This window comes from Passer montanus, unplaced genomic scaffold (genome assembly GCF_014805655.1).
Source record: "Passer montanus isolate IOZ18808 unplaced genomic scaffold, ASM1480565v1 scaffold8, whole genome shotgun sequence".
Taxonomy (NCBI): domain Eukaryota; kingdom Metazoa; phylum Chordata; class Aves; order Passeriformes; family Passeridae; genus Passer; species Passer montanus.
This window is the reverse complement of record NW_024373256.1, coordinates 1,686,641-1,707,893: the sequence shown is the minus strand read 5'-3', so window position 1 is coordinate 1,707,893 and position 21,253 is coordinate 1,686,641. Positions and strand designations below refer to the sequence as shown.

General features: G+C 48.8%; 1 protein-coding gene across 3 annotated transcripts in view; it reads left to right on the top strand.

The window, feature by feature from the left end:
- LMF1 (lipase maturation factor 1) overlaps positions 1 to 21,253 on the top strand; it is a 125,600-nt gene that overhangs the window by 28,047 nt on the left and 76,300 nt on the right. For all 3 annotated transcript variants that reach the window (XM_039732423.1, XM_039732422.1, XM_039732424.1), the window contains exon 4: positions 15,640 to 15,788. In XM_039732423.1, coding sequence (XP_039588357.1) covers positions 15,640 to 15,788 — 149 coding nt within the window. The remainder of the gene's footprint in view (positions 1 to 15,639; positions 15,789 to 21,253) is intronic.

Here is a 21,253-nt window from a genome sequence, read left to right as displayed (position 1 = left end):
TCTTAAAAAAATATCAAAATCTTACAGCAGCCTTTTCCCAGCTGGGAAAAGGTGGGTCTGAATTACAGCTCACATTTTGAGGAGGATTTGGTGTCCAAACATCCCAGCTTGGGCTGGTTGCTCCCTGTTTGTGATTAAAAAATACAAATACCCTGGGGGTTGTTGCTTCTCCCTCTCTTGGTTGTTCCCATTTCATTACAAAGGATGAGTTTTTCTCTGGAAAATCAGAGCAAAGTCCCCCAGCAAGGCTGACCTGCAATACCCCCACAAAGTGCTCCTGTAAATGTTGTATTGTGGGATTATTTTCAGCCTTTTGCTCTATTTTTAAAAAGAAACAAACCCAGACAAGCGTTTAAAAGAGGATTTTTGGCAGGTGTGACAGCAGCTGCAGAGGACACTGGCTTTATTTTATGGAGTTATGGAATGGTTTGGGTTGGAAGGAACCTCAAAGCTCCTCTTGTTCCATGGACAGGGACACCTTCCACTGTCCCAGGTTGCTCCAAGCCCTGTCCAGCCTGGCCTCCACCTGATTTATGGAATTCTGCTGGATTTTAAACCTTTGTGCTCTAAGGATCTTGAGATGCCAAGCAATTTTGGCACTTTGTGTCCCTGCAGGGCTTGCCAGCTGTCCCTAACTCCAGGGAAAATCCACCTGCTTGGCTTCACCAGCTCTGGGGAATGTTTGGTGAGTCCAGAACCCACCTAAAAGCAGAATCCACCTCCGAAGTGGGAGATAGGAGGGTTTGCTCCTGATTTCTAGTGAGAAAGACAAGCTGGGGAGGCTCCAGTGCAAACAGTGGATCAGTGCTGGCTCCCACAGGCTGCCACCTCTCAGCACGGAGCTGTCTGAGCTCCCTGTGCTGTCTCCAGGCTTTGGATGGAGGGAGGATGAGTTGGGCAGAGCTGCCTTCAGGGCTTGCTTCCATCCAGAGTTCAGGTCTGGCACTGGGGAAGAAGTTTGATTTTTATTTTTGTGTTTTGCTTCCATCCAAAGTTCAGGTCTGGCACTGGGGACGAAGTTTGATTTTTATTTTTGTGTTTTCCTGAAGTTAAATAAACCTTGATGTGCAGAGTAACCCCTGGATAATCACAATAAAGCAAAGGGCATCCAAGGAGCTGCTGGAGTTTTTCTTTTCCATTATCCACTGTCACTTCCAACTTCTGATTTATCTGTGGCTCCTTCCCATTCCGTGCCCTTTTTCTGCCCTGATCTATATCCCATAAAAGTTTTCTGGCAGCGATTGATGAGGGTGATTCCAGCTCTTCCCATGGAGTTTTGGAGCTCCATTTCTTCTGGGGATGATGGGTCCTGGTGGATGTTCTTCTGTGGAAGGATTATTCATTAAAGGGTTGAGATCTTGGCATTGGACACCTCAGGGCAGCTGGCACTTGTGTGGGGAGCTCAGAGGGAGGTTGGACCCTTTTTAAGGAATCCAACTCTTGGGATATTCTCCATCATTTTAATAGATCTGAGGTGTGGAAGTTTGGGTGGAAATCCGTGGATTTTGGTTGCTTTCCATCAGGAATATTTGATGAGCACAGAAGAAGTTTGGGTCAGGTTAAATGATTGATTTTTTTTGTCTTTTATTAATCAGTGAGAGGATTGGAAAAGCTCTTGGTCTGGAGCACCTTCTCCATCTCCCTGCAGGATCCCAGCTGGAAGCAGCCACAGCATTGCAATAAAAATGGGAAAAAAATCAGTTTTCCTGCCCTTTCTGGTACTTTCTTTTGGCCATGGATTAAAAATCCATTCATTTGAGCAATAAAATTAAGGCTTTTTTCCAGGACATTTGTCCTGTGTTCTTATCTATTCTTATCCCTTTTTTCCTGCAGGAAGGAGGAGAAGGAATGATGTGGGATTGTTTTTTCCCCTTCTTTTAAGTTGTCTTCTTAAGATATTTATTTGACAGCTCGATGCTACTGAAGGTTAAATATTGTTTAATTGTATTTATGCTGGCAGAGCCCCTTTTGGAATTCTCTGGGATTCTTCACAAGTCTCTATTTTGAGCTTTATTGCATTTTCTGTGTTCTCTTCATGCATCAAAACTGGTGGAAGTGAGAGCCAGAGGTCAAGTTTGATCTTCCTCTAAATCCAGACTCCTTGATGTGCCCGGAGCAGGGAACAAACTCCATGAATGGAGCTGTCTGTGCATTTCTTCTTGAAGTCCCTCTGGCCAAAAATGTTGTTTTCTTGGTATTATTTGTGGGAATGCACTGGGGTTGAGCAGATTTCTGGATCAACAGAAGGAAAAGTTGGGATTTCTGGAATTGCTGCAGGTCTTTTTGCCTTGCCGTCTTTAAATGAGGAAGAAAACGTGTTGTAGTTGAGAGATAAATACAAATTTAGACTTCAGTGGTAACAGAAATTGTGTGGTTTAGTGAGGTTGTGCATGTGAAGAGCTCTTGGTAACCAGATTTTCTGTATTCATACACAATCCAGATCTTCTATATTGATACAGATTTTCTGTATTCCCCTGCTTCACCTCCCTTTAAATGGGAGCAGGAGCTCATTAATGACTGAGCATCATTAAAAACCAGGTTTGGAAGGTCTTTGTGGGGTTTCACTGCATCATCTGAACTCCTGATTTGGGGTTAAATCAGTCCAAGATCAAATGTACAAAACCTGAAGGGAAGGAGCACAAAGTGCTTGAGCCGTGTCCCAAAACCACCAGGGAGCTCAGGAATGGAGCTGCCGCTTCTCCTGCTGTCCCCAAGGTTTGTTTGCTGACAGGAATTTCCTGGGAGCTGAAATATTTTGTGTTTTTTCTGTCATTCGTGGCATCTTTGCACACAAGGCTGCTTCCTGCCGAGCCCTGTGTGGGCTGCCTCGATTTCCTGAGATATTCCCTCAGCCCTGGGGCGTCCCAGACTCATGTTCCCATTCCTGATTTCAGGGCAATGCTACCTAGCCAAATATTTCTGGCCACCCCCTCACTGCATCCCTGCAACTCCTCGAGAAATGGGATTCATTTATTTACTTTAAGCCCAGGGAAATGATTTTTCTCATGGGCTTTTTTTCCATCCCAGGCCGGGTGAAACCGCAGTGTTAAGCCATCCTCCTCCCAGCCATCCCTGGGAAGCTGGAAGGAGCCAAGGTACATATTTGCTGTTGCTCCAAGCAGATAAGTGTCAGGATTTCAAAGCAAATTGCAGCTGAAATCTCTGCTGCACCTCAGCTCCCGTGCCTGGACTCAGAGGAACTCCAAGTTTTATGGCAACTCTCTGGTGTTGTCCTGTTCTTTTTGAAGGGGTGGGCCTGGATGCATCCCAAAATTACCTGGAGGAGAGAAGGCTCCTGGGTGACCATTGGGGATTTTGGCACCTGAAGGAGCCACAAGGAATATGGAGCTTTGCTGTGCTTTCTTCTCTTTATTTCCACGTTTTTAGATACTTCAAAAATCATTTCTCTTCAATATCTGTGCTGATGTGGTGGCTTAGAGAGGGAGGAGATGTGAAAGGATCCTCGGGGGAAAAGAGACATGGAACAGGTGAAGGATGAGAGGCAGAAACCTCCAGGGAGATGGTTCTTGTCCCTTGGTTTGGGTTCCTGAGGGAATGCTGTTGTTTTGGAAGGGACAATCCGTGAGATGTGTCTGCCAGAGTGACAGCACAGCCCTTTGTCACAGATTGTCCCCAGGGCAGACACTGCCAGGAGCTTTTTATTCATTAAATACAGGTTGGGAACCAGCAGGGAAATCCCAGTGGAAATGTGGGGCAGTGTCAGTGCACTGGGATTTGCCCAGCTGTGCTGGATGTCTCAGCCAGGGAAGGCACAGCCTGCAGAGACAGAAATTCCCAGAGGGATGGGCAGGGGAGTGCCAGGGAGGTGTCTGGGGGGATAATGCAGAGCTCTGCCTCTTCCCATCTGTCCTTTGCTAAGCTTTCAAATCCCACTTTTCGTCCCCTTTATCACAACATGTCATGTAAATATTTTCCATTCTCATTTACATGGCTTCTTAATATTCCTAATAACATTCCTAATAACATTCTCCTGGCTCATTCAGCTTTTCAGACAGGCAGTGGCCAGGGAGAGGAGGAGAACACTTCAGAGTCAAGATTTGGTGCTTTAGAATCAACCCTTTAAATGTGAGCTCTGGGATTGGTGTTTGCATGGAATTGATGCCTTGGGAAGGCTGGCCTAGAACAGAGGCTGGGCAAAGTTAAAGGATAAAGCAGGGATTTATTAAAAGGCTTCCATGGATCCACCTTGAGCAGTGCAAGACCCCAGCCAGGGCTGCACCCAAGATGAACCAACATGGTCACAAAATGGATGAGGTCTCACATTTTTAGAAGTTTTGGTCCATTCTCATATTGGAGTTCATTGTCCAATTACAGCTTTAGGTTTTCAGCTCCCATCCTGCTTGTTTTTCTCTCTCCAGCCCACGGTGTTTGTGCTCTTGGGCTGAGATTTGGATCATTTGTCCCCAGCTAGAGCAGGAATTGTTTTGTCTCCCTGCTCTGTGCACAGAGCTCACCATCCCAAATATGAAGCTCAGACCCACGCACTAAAGCAGCAAGAACCTGAAAATACAGAAGCCAAACCTGAGGCACCAGGATGGCCCCGGTGTGAGCTGGCTGTGCCCGAGGCTCTGGGGCCATCCCCACTCTCCTGCCCATCCCTGGGCTCAGCACAGGCAGCTCTGTCCCCAAGGCTCCAGCATTCCCAGGTGTTTTGGCTCCTTGGGATGGGAGCTGGAGCCTGGAGAGGTTCAATCCCAAAATGTCATTTGGGGTTTAAAGTCACCCCCCAAAGCAGGAGTGACCCAGACCCTGGAGCAGGGATAAATCCCCATCCCTGGGGGTTTGAGCCATGCTGCAGCTCCTTCTCTGTCCTGCAAAACCCTTCCTCGTGTTTGGCTGTGCTGTGGCAGCCCTGGGATGTAGCTCCAGTGGTGATTTCATCTCTTTTTAAATTTAGTTTAAGAGAAAGTCACTGGATGCTGATATTTCCCCCTCCAGGAACAGGGAGAGCTCAGAGATCTGCAGGGAAAATGCTCCAGAGATGGTTGAGCAGGGGAATTTGGCCAGGACTTTCTGGCACACAGCTTGGACAGTTCAAATAATTTATTAGAATATTTTCCCATCTGTTTGTTATTATTAAATATGAAGGAGTGGTGTTGCACAATCTTACCTTTTGGATTTATGGCCAGGAGAAATCAGTGAAGGTTTTTATTGAGTACCTTTTAACTCTGACTCAGTTACAAACAGCATTTTGAACTTCTCCTTGGTGAGGTTTTAAAGTAAAATGAAATTAAAGCAGCTCCCAACACGTGCTGCTCTTTAAGGGTCAGCACTTTCTCTTTGGAAAATGATCCTGTACAGGAATATCTTGAAGGGTTTGATTTCATTTTTGAGTCCTGGGATGCCATGGATGCTAAAACTCCCTCTCTGCAGATGCATCAGGAGAGGATCTGGGCTCTCCTTTGGAATTGCAGTTTCCTTCCTTTGGGAAGCTTTGCTGTGCTGTCTTCTCTTTATCTCCACATTTTTAGATACTTCAAAAATAATTTATCCTTAATATCCATGCTTATGTGGTCACCTAGAATGACACACTCACTTTATAAATGGTTGATCTCTTAAATCCTTTTCTAGCCCAACTGAGAATTTGCAATTAGATGATTTTTAAGTTCCCTTCCAGCCCAAATTGTGATTGTATAAAAGAAAAACAGATTTTTTTTTGTGTATAAAGCCCAAAGTCATTTAAAAACAGGCTGGTTAATAATTATTTTAACAAATAACAGATATATTCAGTTTGGATTTGGCTCCCTTTTCTAGTTTCAGATGATTTTTAACCAGAACATTTCTCCCTCCTCTTGCAGCCAGGGTGTCACTGGGTGCCACACGTGGCCTCAGGTGGTTGATAAATCACCAGGATAAGCAGTGCTGGTGTTCCAGCTGCCTTCCCACATGGCTCCAGTTAGGGAATCCCAGCCCCCAGCCTCCCTGACAAGTTCCCCATCAATGACTGAACGTTTGCATCAAAGCCTGGGCAGCGATTTCTGCCCAGAAATTGAATTCATTCCTGGAGCAAGAGGTGCTGCCATCCACTTGAAATTGCAGGATTAAAGCAGTGGCAGGATATTTTCCCAGCTTTTAGGGTGTGGATGATTATTTGTGTGGAAAATCCCTGAGCTATACCTGCTTTTTACAGTTTTACAATTCCAGGTTGGTTTCATGTTGCTGAACACTTAAAAACTGCTCTTTTTTTTGCTGGATCCTTCTGTTCTGGGGCATGTACACGATGATCTCGACGGTCCCTCCCACCCCAAAGCATTGTAGGACTTTTCAGCCTGATTTAATAAGTGCAGAGTGAGGACTGAAATCATTCATCTGGTTCATTTTAGGCACTGAAGTCATTTGGATTCCTTACAGGGGGAACAAGTTTTGTGGTGCTGGGACATCTGTGAGGAGCTGTTTAATATCACTTGTCACTAGCCTGGCTGATTGTTGTTTTCATGTGGTCGATTCCAGCGGTTTCCAGCGAAATGTAAAAAGCTGCTGCTTCAAATGAGAAGCAAAAATCCTTAATTATATGGCGGGGAATGTGCTCACAAGTGGCCGTGATGTCACTCACGTGGCAAAGCCACCACCCAGGCTGCCAGCAGCGCAGGAAAATCTTAGCTTGTGTTATCTTGGAGCTGCTGGATCCTTCCAGCTGGCAGCAGGACCCAGGGAATGGGAATTTTGGGGGGAAAACTGCTGCTTTTCTGCTCCCCTGCTCTCTTTACCAGCTCCGTGGTGTTTGCAGCAGGGCTGGAGGGAGGGATCTTTGGAGCTGCCCTAGGTGGATTTTTGCTGGATTGGATTTTTGGATTATCCAGCCTTGTGACTTTCTCCAGGAGCCATGAAAATGAGGGTGGGCAGGCCCTGGCACAGATTCCCAGAGGAGCTGTGGCTGCCCTGGATCCCTGGAGCTGCCCAAGGCCAGGCTGGGCAGGGTTTGGAGCAGCCTGGGGCAGGGGAAGGTGTCCCTGCCCATGGAAAGGGGGTGGAATGAGCTGATCTTGCAAATCCCTTCCCACCCAAACCATCCCAGGATTCTCTGACTAGGAATTCTCACTGCACTCTGTGTTACTTTATGAAATGATGCTAAACTGGCTGGGGGTTGGCTTTTGTTTTGTTGTTTTTTGGGTTGGTTTTGATTTTGATTTTTTTTTTTTGTTTTGGATCACCAGGGAGGTTTTCAGCCTTGTTCCCTAATTGAGGTGTCTGACCATCAGCATTTCTGCCTCTGTGTGTGTCTGCTCCTCTTTGCACTCTGCAGGGAGAGAACAACCTCCTAACCCAGCTGACTTTTTGCCATTTGTCCCACAATCACCAAAAAGCTGCTGCTCCCTCCTCCATCTCCTCAGATCTCTTTAAAACCAGCTTTTTGAAAGCAGCTTTTTGATTTCCTGCGATCCACATTTGGTCTTCTCCCTCTTGCTCCCCCTTCCTTTGTTCCTGGAGGTTCCTGGAGGTTCAGCCTGTGGGTGTTGGGGTCACTTTGGTCACTTCTGAGCTCATGGTGTTGCAAAAGGCCTGGATGAAAGCAGCCCTGAATTGCAGCAGATTTCCAGCCCCGAAGCTTCCTTGGAGCTGGTTGGGTTCCATCAGGGATGGGGCTGAATGGAGACTCTTGTTTGCTTTTTATTGGGATGGAGGGATGTCCAAAAGGACCTGGCAATACCCATTTTCTTATTAACTGTAATCCTGAAAAACAGCCTTGAGTGTGGACAGAACAAATCCCCTTTTAGAATCAGAAAAATCGTATTTATATGTACTGGAGTGGTTTTGTCATGGTCGCTTGTTTAAATAGGATCTTTTTTGTTGTTGGTTGGTTGGTTGGGGGTTTTATTTTTAAGTTTTTGGGTGTAAAAGATGTTCAGGAATTCTGGAGTCATTCACATTGGAAAAAACCTCCAAGACTATTTTGAGTCCTCACCTTGTCCCCAGCCCAGAGCTCTGAGCGCCACCTCCAGGAATTCCCTGGACACCTCCAGGGATGGGCACTCCAAACCTCCCTGGGCATTTCCAATGCCTGAAACCCTTTCCATTAAAAAATTCCTTCTGCCCTGGTAAATTCCATCAGAAACCACTCATGGTCTTCTCTTCGAATTGAGGAAAAAAATATCTCCATGGAAAGAGTTGTCAAGCCCAGGGCAGTGGTGGAATTGCCATCCCTGGAATTGCTCAAAAACCACGTGAGGCACCTGGGGACACGGTGAGCGTGGTGGCTCTGGACTCATCATTGCACTGGATGATTTAAGAGAGCCTTTCCAACCTTAAAAATTCCACAATTATCACACAGACCTTTCAGATCCCGCCCTTGGTGTCCCTCCTGTGTCTGTTGGGTGTTGGACAGGGGTATCTGCCTTGAGGTTAATCAATTACCCAACAATCATTACCCTGAGCTATACCTGCTCCATTCAGGAAGAAAAATCAAGGAGGCAGAGATGATATTCCATGAAAGATTCACTTCAAATCCATGGGGAAAAGCATCTCTTGGCCTGGATTTTTCCCTGCAAGCACTCTGGGTGAAAATTGTGCTCACATGAGGATAAAACTGAATCTGTGCAGGGCAGTGGGGTTCTCATGTGATGCAGGAGGAGAAATTTGTTTAATTTGCTTTTTATTTCGAGGCTGGCTCATTGTCTGCTGGCAAAAGCTCTTGCCAGGTGCCTTTGAGGTGTTGGGTTTAATTTGTTGCTGCCTGAAGTGTGTGAGTGGGGAATGGCAGTCTGGGATGAGGAGGAGAGCAAATGGAGTTGGGGTGATGCCTTGAGAGGATGCCTTTTTATTTCGAGGCTGGCTCACTGGCTGCTGGCAAAAAGCTCTTGCTGGGTGCCTTTGTGGTGTTGGGTTTAATTTGTTGCTGCCTGAAGTGTGTGAGTGGGGAATGGCAGTCTGGGATGAGGAGGAGAGCAAATGGAGTTGGGGTGATGCCTTGAGAGGATGCCTGGAACAGAGGCTGGACAGGAATGAATTAAAACTAAAAGAATAAAAAGGTTAAAGGAATAAAGTAGGGAGGAATAAAGTCCTCAAAGCATCCACCTTGGGCAGTAGAAGAGCCTGGCTGTGGCTGCACCCAAGATGGGCAATGGGGCAGGAGTTTTCACACTTTTACAAGTTTAGATCCATTTCCATACTGGGGTTCATTGTCCAAGTCCAGCTCAGGTGATGCAGTCCCATCCTCCCAGACTGCTCTCCTCCATTCCCTGTTTGCACTTTTGGGGCTGAAGCTGCAGTGGTGTCCTTGGCTCTGGGGCTGGCAAAGGATTGTTCTGTGTGGCTGAGCTGTGAGGAGAGCTGCTGGCACTTGGTGTGAAGTTCAGAGTTCTGTACCAATGCAGTCCAGAATCTGGAAATATGAAAGCTCAAACTGAAGGCATCGGGGGAACAGCTGCTCAGGGGTTCTGAAGCTGCCAGAAAAGAAGATTTAACACCCAGCAGACACCTGTTTGGAGCAGCTCAGCTCCTCGGGCACGGGGCCTGGCTGGGAGGAACAGATGGGATGAGTGTGGCAGGTTGTGCAAAAAGCTGGGAATGGCTCTGGGATGAGCTGCTGTGTCCTCGTGTGGTGCTGAAGAGATGCCTGAGGATTTTAGCTTTTCTATTTTTCATGTATTTGTAGTAAATTTGTAGCCGTGATTGCCTGCTCCTGGTGGTGTCCCTTGTCCTGAGCCTGTCCTGCCTGGCTGTTCCCATTTCTCAGCCAGGCCCTTCCAGCCCTTCCCATTTCCCTGTGGGCGCAGAACCTTCCACTGTCCCAGGTTGCTCCAAACCCCATCCAACCTGGCCTTGGACACTGCCAGGGATGGGGCAGCCACAAATTCTGGACAGGAGGATTTCAGGGAATGCTGTTTCCCATCTGCAGGGACATCTCTCCCTCCCTGGCCAGTGTGGGCACCTTGTCCTCACCTTGAGGCCAAGCTGAAGAGCTCCTGGTTGTTCATAGGAACAGGGCTGAACTTATTTTCCGTCCTTGAAGAGAGAGTAATTAAATCCAGTATGTACAGATCCCTCAAATTGACAGCCGCCCACAGAGCTAAAAACAGGAAATCCATTAACTTCATTATTTAAAAAATAAAATAAAAATCCTCCCAACTGATTCCTCTGTCACTTAAAGTTCTGCATGGAAGGAGGGCTAATTTAACGCTGCATTAACTCCCAGTTATCACCCTCCTGTTACCTAAGTAGTTCCTAATGACTACCCTGGAGAGCACTTGGAAGCTTTTAAAAGTTTTTATGCTAAATTTTTTTTTTTTTTCTGGGTAGTTTATACTTTAAGTACAAAAGTTCCTGCTAACGTTCTCCCAAATCTTCCAACAACAGCCAGAACTTTTTCTGGTGGCTGCAGAAATGTGAAGTATCCCCAGGCTGAGGTGACTTGGAACAAGAAATGGGAAATTTTTAATAATGGTGGTTGAAGATGGGTTTGGCTGTGGGAAGCTGGGTCAGATCTTAGGTTTGTGGTGTCCTGGGGCTGGGGTGGAGGGTTTTGGGTGCTGCAGTCCGGGAGAGGTTCAATCCCAAAGTGTCATTTGGGATTTAAAGTCACCCCCCAGACCCTGGAGCAGGGATAAATCCTTGTTCTGCAGCACAGATATTCCCAACAGGTGCTTGGAGGCTGGAGCTGAAACCAAACCACGCTGGCTTGCAGGGAGGTGGGCTCGGGAGCAGGTCTGATTCCAGGGAAAGTCGGTCTGGATTGGATGTCTCCCTCCCCTTGGCTGCTGGGCTGCCTGACACACAATATCCATAGGGAGACAGCTGCACTGGGAGCTGGAAAATCTGGAGCTGTTGGAGCAGCATTTGTCTGTGCCGTGCAGACGTGCTCTGGGTAAATTTGATGTGTGGGTGTTTCTGTACAAAGAGAAACAATTGGCTGTTTTCACCTTGTCCTGTGTTTTAGGAGGGGGAATTAATAAGAACTAATTATGTGAGCTCTTCCTAGCATAGCCAGGTAGGAGGGTTGATTTTGACCAGGTGATATTTTTGAGTTAAAAAACCAGAAAAACAGAAAATTTATTATGCTTGGACCGAGTTTTTATCTTCTGAAGGCTTTCAACCCTTCCCTCCCTCCCTGCTTTCTTTGTGATTGTCCAACAAAATGGTTTGGGATGGGGAGACTGGGGGAAAAGACCATGCTGACTCCTCTGCAGCCATGGCCAGGCTGTGCTAACTTGGGATGCTGAATTTATTTATGGCAAATAATAAAGATGAAATTTGGACATCACTTGATGTCCAGCTACAAATACAAACCCTCCCTTGCGTGAGGGGTTTGAGTGTTTGGAAGAGGCAAAACACTTGAAAACCCTAAAAGGAATAGGGGAAAGTGTATTTACTTCCCTTCCCTCCTCCCCTCCGGCACATCCTCGTGCTTCTGCTCCTCCCCTGCCCCAGCAGAGACCTCTGGAAAATCCCAAACCATGGATTTTGCCACGCCAAGTTCCGAGCGTGTCCCGAGCCCTCGGAGCGCGTGTGGGGCGGGCGCAGCCGCCATCGGAGGTTGATTTTATTCCCTTTTTTTTTCCCCCAAAAAAACCCAGCCCGTGGCTCCCTCTCCGGCTGCGCCAGAGATAACAATGGGGGGCTTTGTGCTGCCCTGCAGCTGCTGAAATTTGACGAGATCCAAGTGAGGAAAACAGGAGCAGGTGGGTCAACAACGTGACCCTTTCGTTCCCAGCAGTATCAGTGAGCCCGGGAGTAAGGATGTGTTGGTTGGGGCTTGGAGGATGGGAAGTGTCTCTTGGAGAGAGCCCTGATGGGGTTTGCTGCTGTTTATGGGATGGGTTTCACCCCCAAAACTCCAGGATTGGGGAATGTTACTGGAGGTCGTTGCTCCCTTCATTGTTCGTTAGTTTTGGGATGCTCCATGGCTTCTCTGTGGATGCTCCTGAAGCTCCCAATGTCCTGAAGCTCCAATATTTGCCTTCTCATCCCACAGCCCCAAAGTGGGGCTGTCCCAGATGCGACTGCTCTATCCCTGGCAGTGTCCAAGGCCAGGTTGGACAGGGCTTGGAGCAGCCTGGGACAGTGGAAGGTGTCCCTGCCATGGCAGGGGTGGCACTGGATGGGATTTAAGATCCCTTCCAATCCAAAGCATCCCATGATTCCATCCCAGTTTCTTCTCTGAGTCCCCCCAGGTCATGGAGATGTCTCCTTCCTGTCTGTGGTTTTTTGCTGCCCTACAAAATGTCAGGGGTGGGAATTGCTGCACTTGGAGGAGGGTTTGGGATGTGCTTCCCAGGGTGTTTGGTGCACAGAGAGGATGTGGCTGTGTTCACCTCCTGGCACTGCCACATCAGCAAACACATCTCACTGTAGAATCCTGCAATGGATCAGGTTGGGAGGGATCTTAAATCCTCACCTTCCTCACCTTCATCACTGCTCCCATGTGATAGCAGCAAGAGGAGGGCGAAAACCAGGAGAGAAATCCTGGAGTTCATGGGCTGGGAGGGTCGGTGGGGAAGCCTGGAGAAATCCTGGAGGGTCAGTGAGGAACCCTGGAGAAATCCTGGAGTTCATGAGCTGGGAGGGTCAGTGGGGAACCCTGGAGAAATCCTGGAGTTAGTGAGCTGGGAGGGTCGGTGGGGAACCCTGGAGAAATCCTGGAGTTCATGGGGTGGGAGGGTCGGTGGGGAACCCTGGAGAAATCCTGGAGTTCATGATCCTTCAGGTGTCCCAGTGTGTTTGGGCTCTGTGAACCCCTGAGTGCTGTTCAGAGGTGACAACACTCCAAGCTCAGCAGGGACGTGGCTCCAGCCTCGGAGCTGTGTAAGAATCTGAAGGATTTGGAGTCTGAGGCTTTCAGGGCAGATGTGAACAACTGTGTGTGAGTCAGCGGGGAGGAACGGGAGGTTCTGCTGATGGATTTGGAATTCTTGGGCCTGGTATCATCTTACAGCCCAGCGAGGGTGAGCTGGAGCCCAGCTCCCCCCTCATCTGCTGAGCTGTGGATTCACTTGTGCTGTTCAACATGTTCATCTCCTCAAATCTTCCTGACTGCGCTGGAATTTTTATAGAAACCACAGCACAGGAGGGTCTGGGATAATCCAGCACTTCAGTGGCCATGGAACAGCATCCAGCAGCAGTTTGTTTGCACGAGATGAAGCCTGAAAGAGGAGTGGGCTTGGGCGTCTTGGAGGTCTTCTCCAAGCTTAACATTTTTCTGGGAATGACAGATTATGGTCAGGATGAGTCAGTGCTGGAAGGAAGAGGCCAGGACAGGTCCAGGGTGAGGATGGATGGATGGATGGATGGATGGATGGATGGATGGATGGATGGATGGATGGATGGATGGATGGATGATGCAAGTGGGTGATGGATCCCAGAAAACTGATCCCACGTGGGCAGCTGTGGAGACTCCATCCCTCAGGAAAGGGGTTGTGAATAAATCAGCCTCTCCCAGTTTATCTGCCCTAAACCTGGTTTTAGCAGGACCTTGAGGCAGGAGCAGAGCCCCACATGCCCTCACCAAGGAGCAGCCAGAGCCAGGCAGGATTTAACCCCAAACTGGGTGAATTTTGGGGCCCAGACTCCTGTCCCAGCCTGTGAGCAGAGTGTGTCCTTGGCTGCACTTGCAGTTAAACCCAGCTTAGGGCTGGCTTAGCTGCAGAGCAGCCGGGGGTGCCGGGGCTGTGCCCAGCAGCTGGCAGCGCTGTTTACTCCGCGCTGCTCCCGGCACAGCTCCATCCTGCTGTGCCAGCTGGTGCCAGGATTCCAGCCCATCCCTTTGGGATAAAAGCACAGGTGCAAGGCTGAACTCGTGCTCTAGGCCGTGCCAGCGAGGCTTGGCTTGGCTTTGCCCATGTGGGTGCTGGGAGCATCCTCCTGGAGCCGCGGGATGTGCGGGAATTGTCCTGCGGGATGCCAGCATCCCTCTGTGCCCCTTGCTGGTAATTGGGGTTAAAAAGCAAGCAGGGGAAGCTGCTGGTGTGCCCTGCTGGTGAGGGCAGTGCTGCTCTCCGGGAATGGATGCCCAGGGATGCAGGAGTTTGGATGCCACCCCAACACCCATCCCCAGCAGGGCAGCGTGGTGATTACCATATGAAAACAGGGATAACAGTGGGATTCTTGTGCCGGCAGGAATGAGGGAGATCTACGACCCTTTTGGTGCCAGTCAGCCCCGGAGCTGGGTTCAGGCACAATTAACCTTTCACTTTTGGGATGAGCCGGTGCTTTCCTGCTGCAGCTGCTTTTGGGACAATATTCCTTACTTCTCCTTCCAGAAACATTAATGTGGGCATCTGGGGGGGCTGTGCTGGGAACCACAGGCTGTGTGGAGGGAGGAGGGGGAGTTTTAAATGGCTTTGATGTGTAATAATCCGAGTTTTAAAAATTCCATTTTGATTTAAGGGGTTTTTGCACATTAAGGTTTAAAAAAAACGAGGTTTCACGACTGTTATTGGAAGTATTTTCAAGCAAATTCAAAGTGGTTTTTCCTGTGTGACAACATCAAATCAGGGGTTGGAAAAATCTTGGGGTGGGGGATCAGGGAGCTCCGGCTGCAGCTGGAAGGGATGGATGGGGTTTGGAATGGGTTTGGAATGGGTTTCTCTGCCTCTTTGGGGTGGGCGAAGGGAATTGTTATGGATCAAACTGGTGAAGTGCCTGGAGAAACCTTGGGAATGAACTGGAACTGTGGACACTGCCTGGTTTAATTGACATAGCTGAGAATGTCAGTGCCTTGATGGCTCCACCAAGGAATTTTCAGGAATTCTCCTCAGCAATGTGCCATTTAATGTCTTTTTTTTCATGGTTTCAGAATACAATTCTATCACACAGAAATATTTGAGAATCAGAATAATTGGAGGTGGGACAAAGCTGCAGTAATTTAGTTCTGGCAGGGATAAATTGGTGCTTCCAGACATGGTGAGGGTTGGACTTCACCTGTCAAAACAGAGCTGTGTGTTCTGCCTCTCTTGGAATAATCATTCCAGTGTTTGTAGGCTGGGATGGAGGAGAAAATGCAAAATACAGATTTGCATGGATTAGGTGGAGTCTGTCTGCTCCCGAGGATCCGGGGAATGGATTCATGGTGGGATCCCACAGCTCTGCTTTGAGCTCAGTCCAGGGTAGTTTGGTTAAATCCAAGGATGTGTAAAATCCAGCAGCTGGTGAAAGTGGCCTAATGGACAATTTTGGTACCTTTTAGAATTTTTTTTGTGATAAAAATTCCGAGCTTCTCGTTGCACTGAATGTTGATGATTACAAGACCCAATGGGATCTTAATTGCTATTTTTTGAAGTTAAAACTGCCCCATTTTGGCAAAAATCCAGCCCAGTCCATGGCACTGCTGGATCCAGCCATGACTGGAGGAATCAGTGGCACTGCTTGCTTGTCCCGTGCCACTTCCCAGAGCACCTAAATCTCATTTTTCCTGCTTCATAGAAGTTATTAATTTTTACAAAATCCTCCCTTTTATGCAGTTTATGTTTAGAGAAGAAAAAAACCCCAAAGCTTCAAACCCCTGAAGCCCTGCTGTGTGGGATGTCTGTTTTAGGGCAACTGGTGCCTGATTTCCCCCAAATTAACCTTAAAAAGCATTCAAAGTATTGGGGTTTTTTTAATCCTTCCATTTAACTTTAATTCCAGGATAACTTCCATCACTTGCACCATGCTTATTTCCTTCTTCACTTCTCGTTGGCCCTGCAGGATGGGAATCACAGCTCCTGGAGACAGGATTCCTGGGAATATTCCTGTGCCCCCTCTGGACCCTGTCCCGCCTGCCCCAGGGCTCTCCTCCTTCCAGGATTGTCATCTGGAGCTTCCGCTGGCTGATTTTCAGGATCATGCTGGGAGCGGTGAGTGGGAATTCCCCTTCGGCTTCTCGGAGGTGCCAGCAGCAGGAATGTCCCATCCCGAATGTCCCATCCCAAATGTCCCATCCCAAATGTCCCATCCCAGCTGGGAATTTCCCAATCCGGCGCCTCGGGGTCTGTTGGTTTGGGAGTTTTCCCACTAACAAGGAAAAGCTCCCTGCTCTCAGAATCCATCAGTTCGTTCCTGGTTTGGTTTTGAGGAGGAAGAGCAGGGAATGATCTGTGTGGATGTGTTGGTGCTGCACTTTAGGGGCTCCTCCAAAGGAATTAAAGGGAACTTGGGCGTTGTGGCTTTTCCACAAGGCTGTTGAATCCTGTGGGTAATTCCCAGCTTTCCCTGGATTTCTTCTCCTTTGTTTTTTTGCTTTCCTGAGCTGTCACTCTCTGCTCCGTGCTTCCAAACTGAAAAATTGTTGCAGAACTGTCCCGGTGCCAGAGGGAATTCCCAAGCAGCTTGTAAGGGAATCCATCAGGACCTGACACATCCCTGTTAAATCCAAGGCGTGGCAGGGGCGTTCTCCCATCAGCTCCATCTGCTTGGACCTTCCAGAACATCCCAAAACTTTAAAGGATCATCACTGTGGGAGGAGCTGTTGGGTTCTTTGGAATTTTGCCCTGGAATTTTTTCAGGGATCTCAGGGTGAAGGTTTTATTTGAGGCATTTTTTCACCAACAGGATCTGAACCAAATGTCAGCACATCCTGAGGGATGCAGGCTGGATCCCAGGATCTTGATGCTTCCTTGGATTCAGGGAATGCCTGGATGTGGCTCTCAGGGCTCTGCTGTGGTTGGCAGTGTGGGGATTGGTCATGGGATGATGATCTTGGAGGTCTTTTCCAGCCTCAGTGACCCCAGGGTTCTGTGGTTCTCAGTGACGTGGATTGTTGAGTGAATCGACACCAAGTGTAGCCAAACATCCCCAACTTCCTTAAAAATTGATCTGATCACCAGTTTGCTTCCTGCTTTCCTTCTAAACTGGGATCTGCCTGAGATTTTTTTCTTGCAGATGTGTCTCATAAATTCTGAATTATGGGGCAGGCTGGATATGAAGGAGAGCTCTGCTTCCCAAACATCTCTGTTCCCGTTATCCCTGCGCTGCTCTCAGCTTTGCCAGGAGAGCAACAACTCCTGGTATTTTTGGGAAGAGACACATCCCTGTGTGCCTGGGACACTGATATACCACCAACAGCCACGGGAGAGGAAAACATGGACAGGTCGTTAAATGGGGACCCCCACAAGCGAGTGATTGATGGGATCTTTAATGTTTTGGGGCCCGAAGTCGTGTAGGATTTCTCCTGGGCTGGGGGAGCAGCTCAGCGGGCAGTGGGGAGGAGAAGGATCCTCCTGGAGCCATGCACGTGCTCCCAGTGCATGTCTGGTTTCCTGCTGGGCTGGCCAGGAGCTCAGCCCGTGCAGCAGGAGTTTCCCAGGGCTGGGATTGGCAGTGGTGCTGTTTTCTGCAGGAAGTTCGGCTTTCCCGCGTGGTTCTCCCGGGATTCTTTGGGCTGGTTGGGGTGAGGCTTTCCTTGGGAAGTCCTCCAAGCAAGCAGCATTCCCTGGGGGCAGCTGGGCTTTCCTCCCCTTGTGCTGGGTGTTAGGAGAGCATTTGGGGAATGTTCCTTGGGTGGGCGAGCTGGTGTCTCCTCCCCAGGTTCCCATCCCAGCTCTCTCCTGTTTTCCATGGTCCCTTCCTGGACCACGGGGCTGATTTCACTTGGCAGCCCCTTTTCCCTCCACTCAGTGTCTCGTATTTAGGATCTTCCTCCACGTGGAGCTCTGACAAGCTGGGGCTTTGCAGTGAGCAGAGCTGCTCTGCTTTGGAGGAGGATGTTGCAGGAAAGGTTGGAACGAGGCGATCTTCAAGGTCTCTTCCAACACAAACCATTTCATGATTAGGGAGTTTTGCTGTTTCCTGGCTAAACCTCCTCCCAAAAAATCATGTCCAGACCTTGCTGTAGTGTGCACAGGAGCTGGCTGGGTTTGTTTAGGGAGAAGTGGGATAATCCCAGCAGTGGTGGGAGGCGAGGAGCTCAGGCAGGCGCTGCTGCCGGGGTTTGATTGGCAGCAAGTGCTGGGCTGAGCTCAAATATTGCTGCCTTTTTAAAAGGCATAATTACGTGATTCAATCTATATGTTTGATGTTCCTAATCATCCATTAGAGCAGGATGTAAAGAGGGATGCTTCCCAGGAACATGCCACAGAATAGGGGCTCTTTGTGTGAGCCAGCAGCTCGTTAGGCACTGAGTGATGCAAACACACATTTGCGGGGCTGCTTTCCCTCAGAAGAGCTCGGTGGCTTGATGGCTCCATCATTTTGTTTGTGACTCTCTGTCACTCGGATTTCCTGAGGCTTGGAAGATGCAGAGTATGGGTTTGTGATGCCATCAGAGTCACGAGGTGGGAGGCAGAGGTGTGTGCTGGGATTTCTGCCACTCCTCAGGCAAAGGGCTGAGAGGACACAGCCTCAACTTGCACCAGCAGGGTCAGATTAAATATTAGAATTATTTCTTTTTTCTCTGAAGGAATGGTCAGCACTGGAATGAGTTGCCCAGGGAGGTGGTGAAGCCACCATGGAAGTGTTTGAGACACTTGGAGATGTGGTGGCCCTGGGTGGTCCTGGAGGTCTCTTCCAACATGGATAATTCTGTGATTCCAACCACACAACACATGCTGTGCTAACCAAGCCACAGGGACTTCCCAAGAGGAGCAGCCCCACTGCCAGCAGGGCCCTTGGCGTGGTGGCACTGAGGTGTTTTGTCACCTGCAGCTGCCAGGGGACTCTGCAGTGCTCTCCAAGCCTTGTTCCTCTCTCCAGTATCACAAATACTTGATCCAGCAGGCAGGGTTGGTTTCCAGCTGCTCCATTCCCTCGGTGGTGGCTGGGTTTGGGGTCCTGAGGGAGCTCCTGGCAGCCCTTTTCCCAAAGAGCAGAGTTTAATAACCCTTGATTCCCAAAAAAATTGATTGGCTGGGATTTGTGCTTCCCTGGACCAGCATCTCCCTAGATCTCATGGATTCCCAAAGCCCAGTCCCTCTGGTGCCAGCTCTGCCTGGAGCTTTTTGGGGAGCTTCTGATTGAATCCCCATCCTGTGCTTCCAAGATGAGCCTTTCCCTCCCAGGTAGAAGAGTTTCTGCTTCATTTTTAGGTTGTTTTGGAGGTTTTTAGGGCAGCAGCCTTGCTCAGGAGCTCTCCATCAAATACACCTTGTGGCTAAAACCCCATTCAGCAAACATTAGTCCTGGGTTTGTCCTGCAAGGCCTGAGAGTAGATGACAACTTCATGGAGTCCATACATTGTGGGGAATTCCCTGCTGCAGGTGAGACCCACGTGCTGGGGGAGCCCAAATTCCTGCCCAGGGCTGCGCTGGAGCTGATGAATTGCCAACAGCATCCTGGGGAAAGCTCCTTGTGCCCTGAAAGTCATCAGGGATTGTTAAAGTAAGCCATAAAAGAGAGTTTCTGTTTCTTCAGCAGGGCAGGGGCTGAGGGGCGTTGTGGGAGCTCAGAAATGTGAGAATTTGGTTGCCATCAACACCTGCCTGCCACTGCAGCAGCACTGAGCACACGTGGAAGCTGCAGGAGCACGGGAATGGGGTCTCAGGGGGGTTTGGGAAGAGCCCTGGAGCAGCAGGTTCATCCTCCAGCCCTGCAGTGGGTGAGGGGGCAGTGCTGGGGGGCTTCTCCTGGAGTCTCTGCCCTGGGCTGATCCTGGCTGCAGGAGCAGCATTCCCTGGGGTGGGAGGTCAGGCTGCATCCTGCCTTGGTTGGTGCTTGCTTGGTGTCCAGCAGCACTTCCCTGGAGCTCTCAACCCTGCTGGGATGTGCCCATTTTCCAAAGCACTCCTGGGTCACTTGTGATGATGTTGTGTACAAGGAATATCACCCTGGAATGGTTTGGCTTGGAAAGGATCTTAAAACTCACCCAGTTCTAACCCCAGCACCTTCCACTGTCACAGCCTGGCCTTGGACCCTCCCAGGGATGGGGCAGCCACAGGAAACAGGGAAAACAAGGGATAATTATCACTGCTGGGGATGCACGGAGGATTTGGGGGAGCTTTGAGCATCAGGGGTGCAACAGCAGGCTGGAAAACTGGGAATAAACAGGGAATGGAGGTGGAGCTGTGCTCGCAGAGGATCCCAGCCATATGGAACGAGTTACCAGGGAAGGTGGCTGGAGCAGTGAGTGTGACTCTGAGACATCTTGATTACTTTCTGCAGGAAAGGATTGAAGAGTGGAGTGAAAAACCAGGGAAACGGGATTTAAAGCACATTACCACTTTAATTTAAAAGTGCCCAAAGCAAGGAAATTCAGGTTTAAAGCTGCCAATCTCTGCCTGGCTGCTGCAGGTGTTGGGCTGGGAGGACTCCGGGGTCTGTGTCCAGATGGGTCCTGGGGCCATGAGGCCAATCCCAAACTTTGGGTTTGTCCCAGGAATGAGATCCTTCAGTAGGTGTGTTCTGTGATAATTTTGTTCTTTATGACAGAAATGGGTTTTTCTTTGATAATCTGCCCTGAGTGCAGTGCCCTGGACACCTTCTGTGTGTGATGCCCTTTGGAGTGCTGCAGGGTCTGGGATGGTCCCTCAGGAAGGGTTTTCTTCCCCTTTAATCTCCCAGTTTGGAGAGCCCTTCCCAGGAGCTGCTCCCTCTGCTCCTCCCCACATCATTCACGAGGTCCTGAGGAGGAATTTAGGGGGAGTTTAGGGGAATTTAGAGAATTTTTGGGAAACCCAAGAGCATCTTTTCCACTTGGGATTTTTGACTTGGCCGTGCCTCCCCTTGCTTTGCTTCCTGTAAACAAAATTTCTCTCTATTTTTTTTCCCACTTCCCAGATTTCCCTTTCTGTCAGAATGCCCCCCCCTTCCCAAATCCAGGCTCAGCCCCCTGAGCTGTTCAGGAACATCCTCGGAAGTGGCTGCAGAACAGAGGAGTTGGGAGCAGTTCTTGGCAGGCAGAGACTTAGAAAATAATTTCAGTCCTTTGCTGTTTCTAATCTACACAAGAGATATTTTCCCCTTTTGCAGGAGGATAAAAGATCATTTAAAGTGACAGTTTTGGGGAAAAAATAGTACAGAAAGAATTATAATAATAAATTCTTTTCCCCTTAAATTATCAGTTTTTTCCTGTGAATTTGTCCATCTTTCTCCGAGATGTCTTTTCACCAAAAAAAAGATCAATTCCTTCCACATAATTTATACATCACTTGATATTTAATATGTTTTTAAATAGTTCTGAATTTTCTTTGCTGTTAAAAAATATTTCTTTTAACCCGCTGCAGCAAATCCTTTCAGAACCTTGCGGTTCGTGTGAAACTCTTGGTGTTCCTTGTTTTGTTTTTGCTTGGAGCCTGTTAAAAGTGTCAGGACGTGGGTGGCATTTGAAAGGTTACTGGAAAGGGTGGGGCTGTGATTAGCTAAGAAGGGAGACGAACTTTCTGGCAAAAAT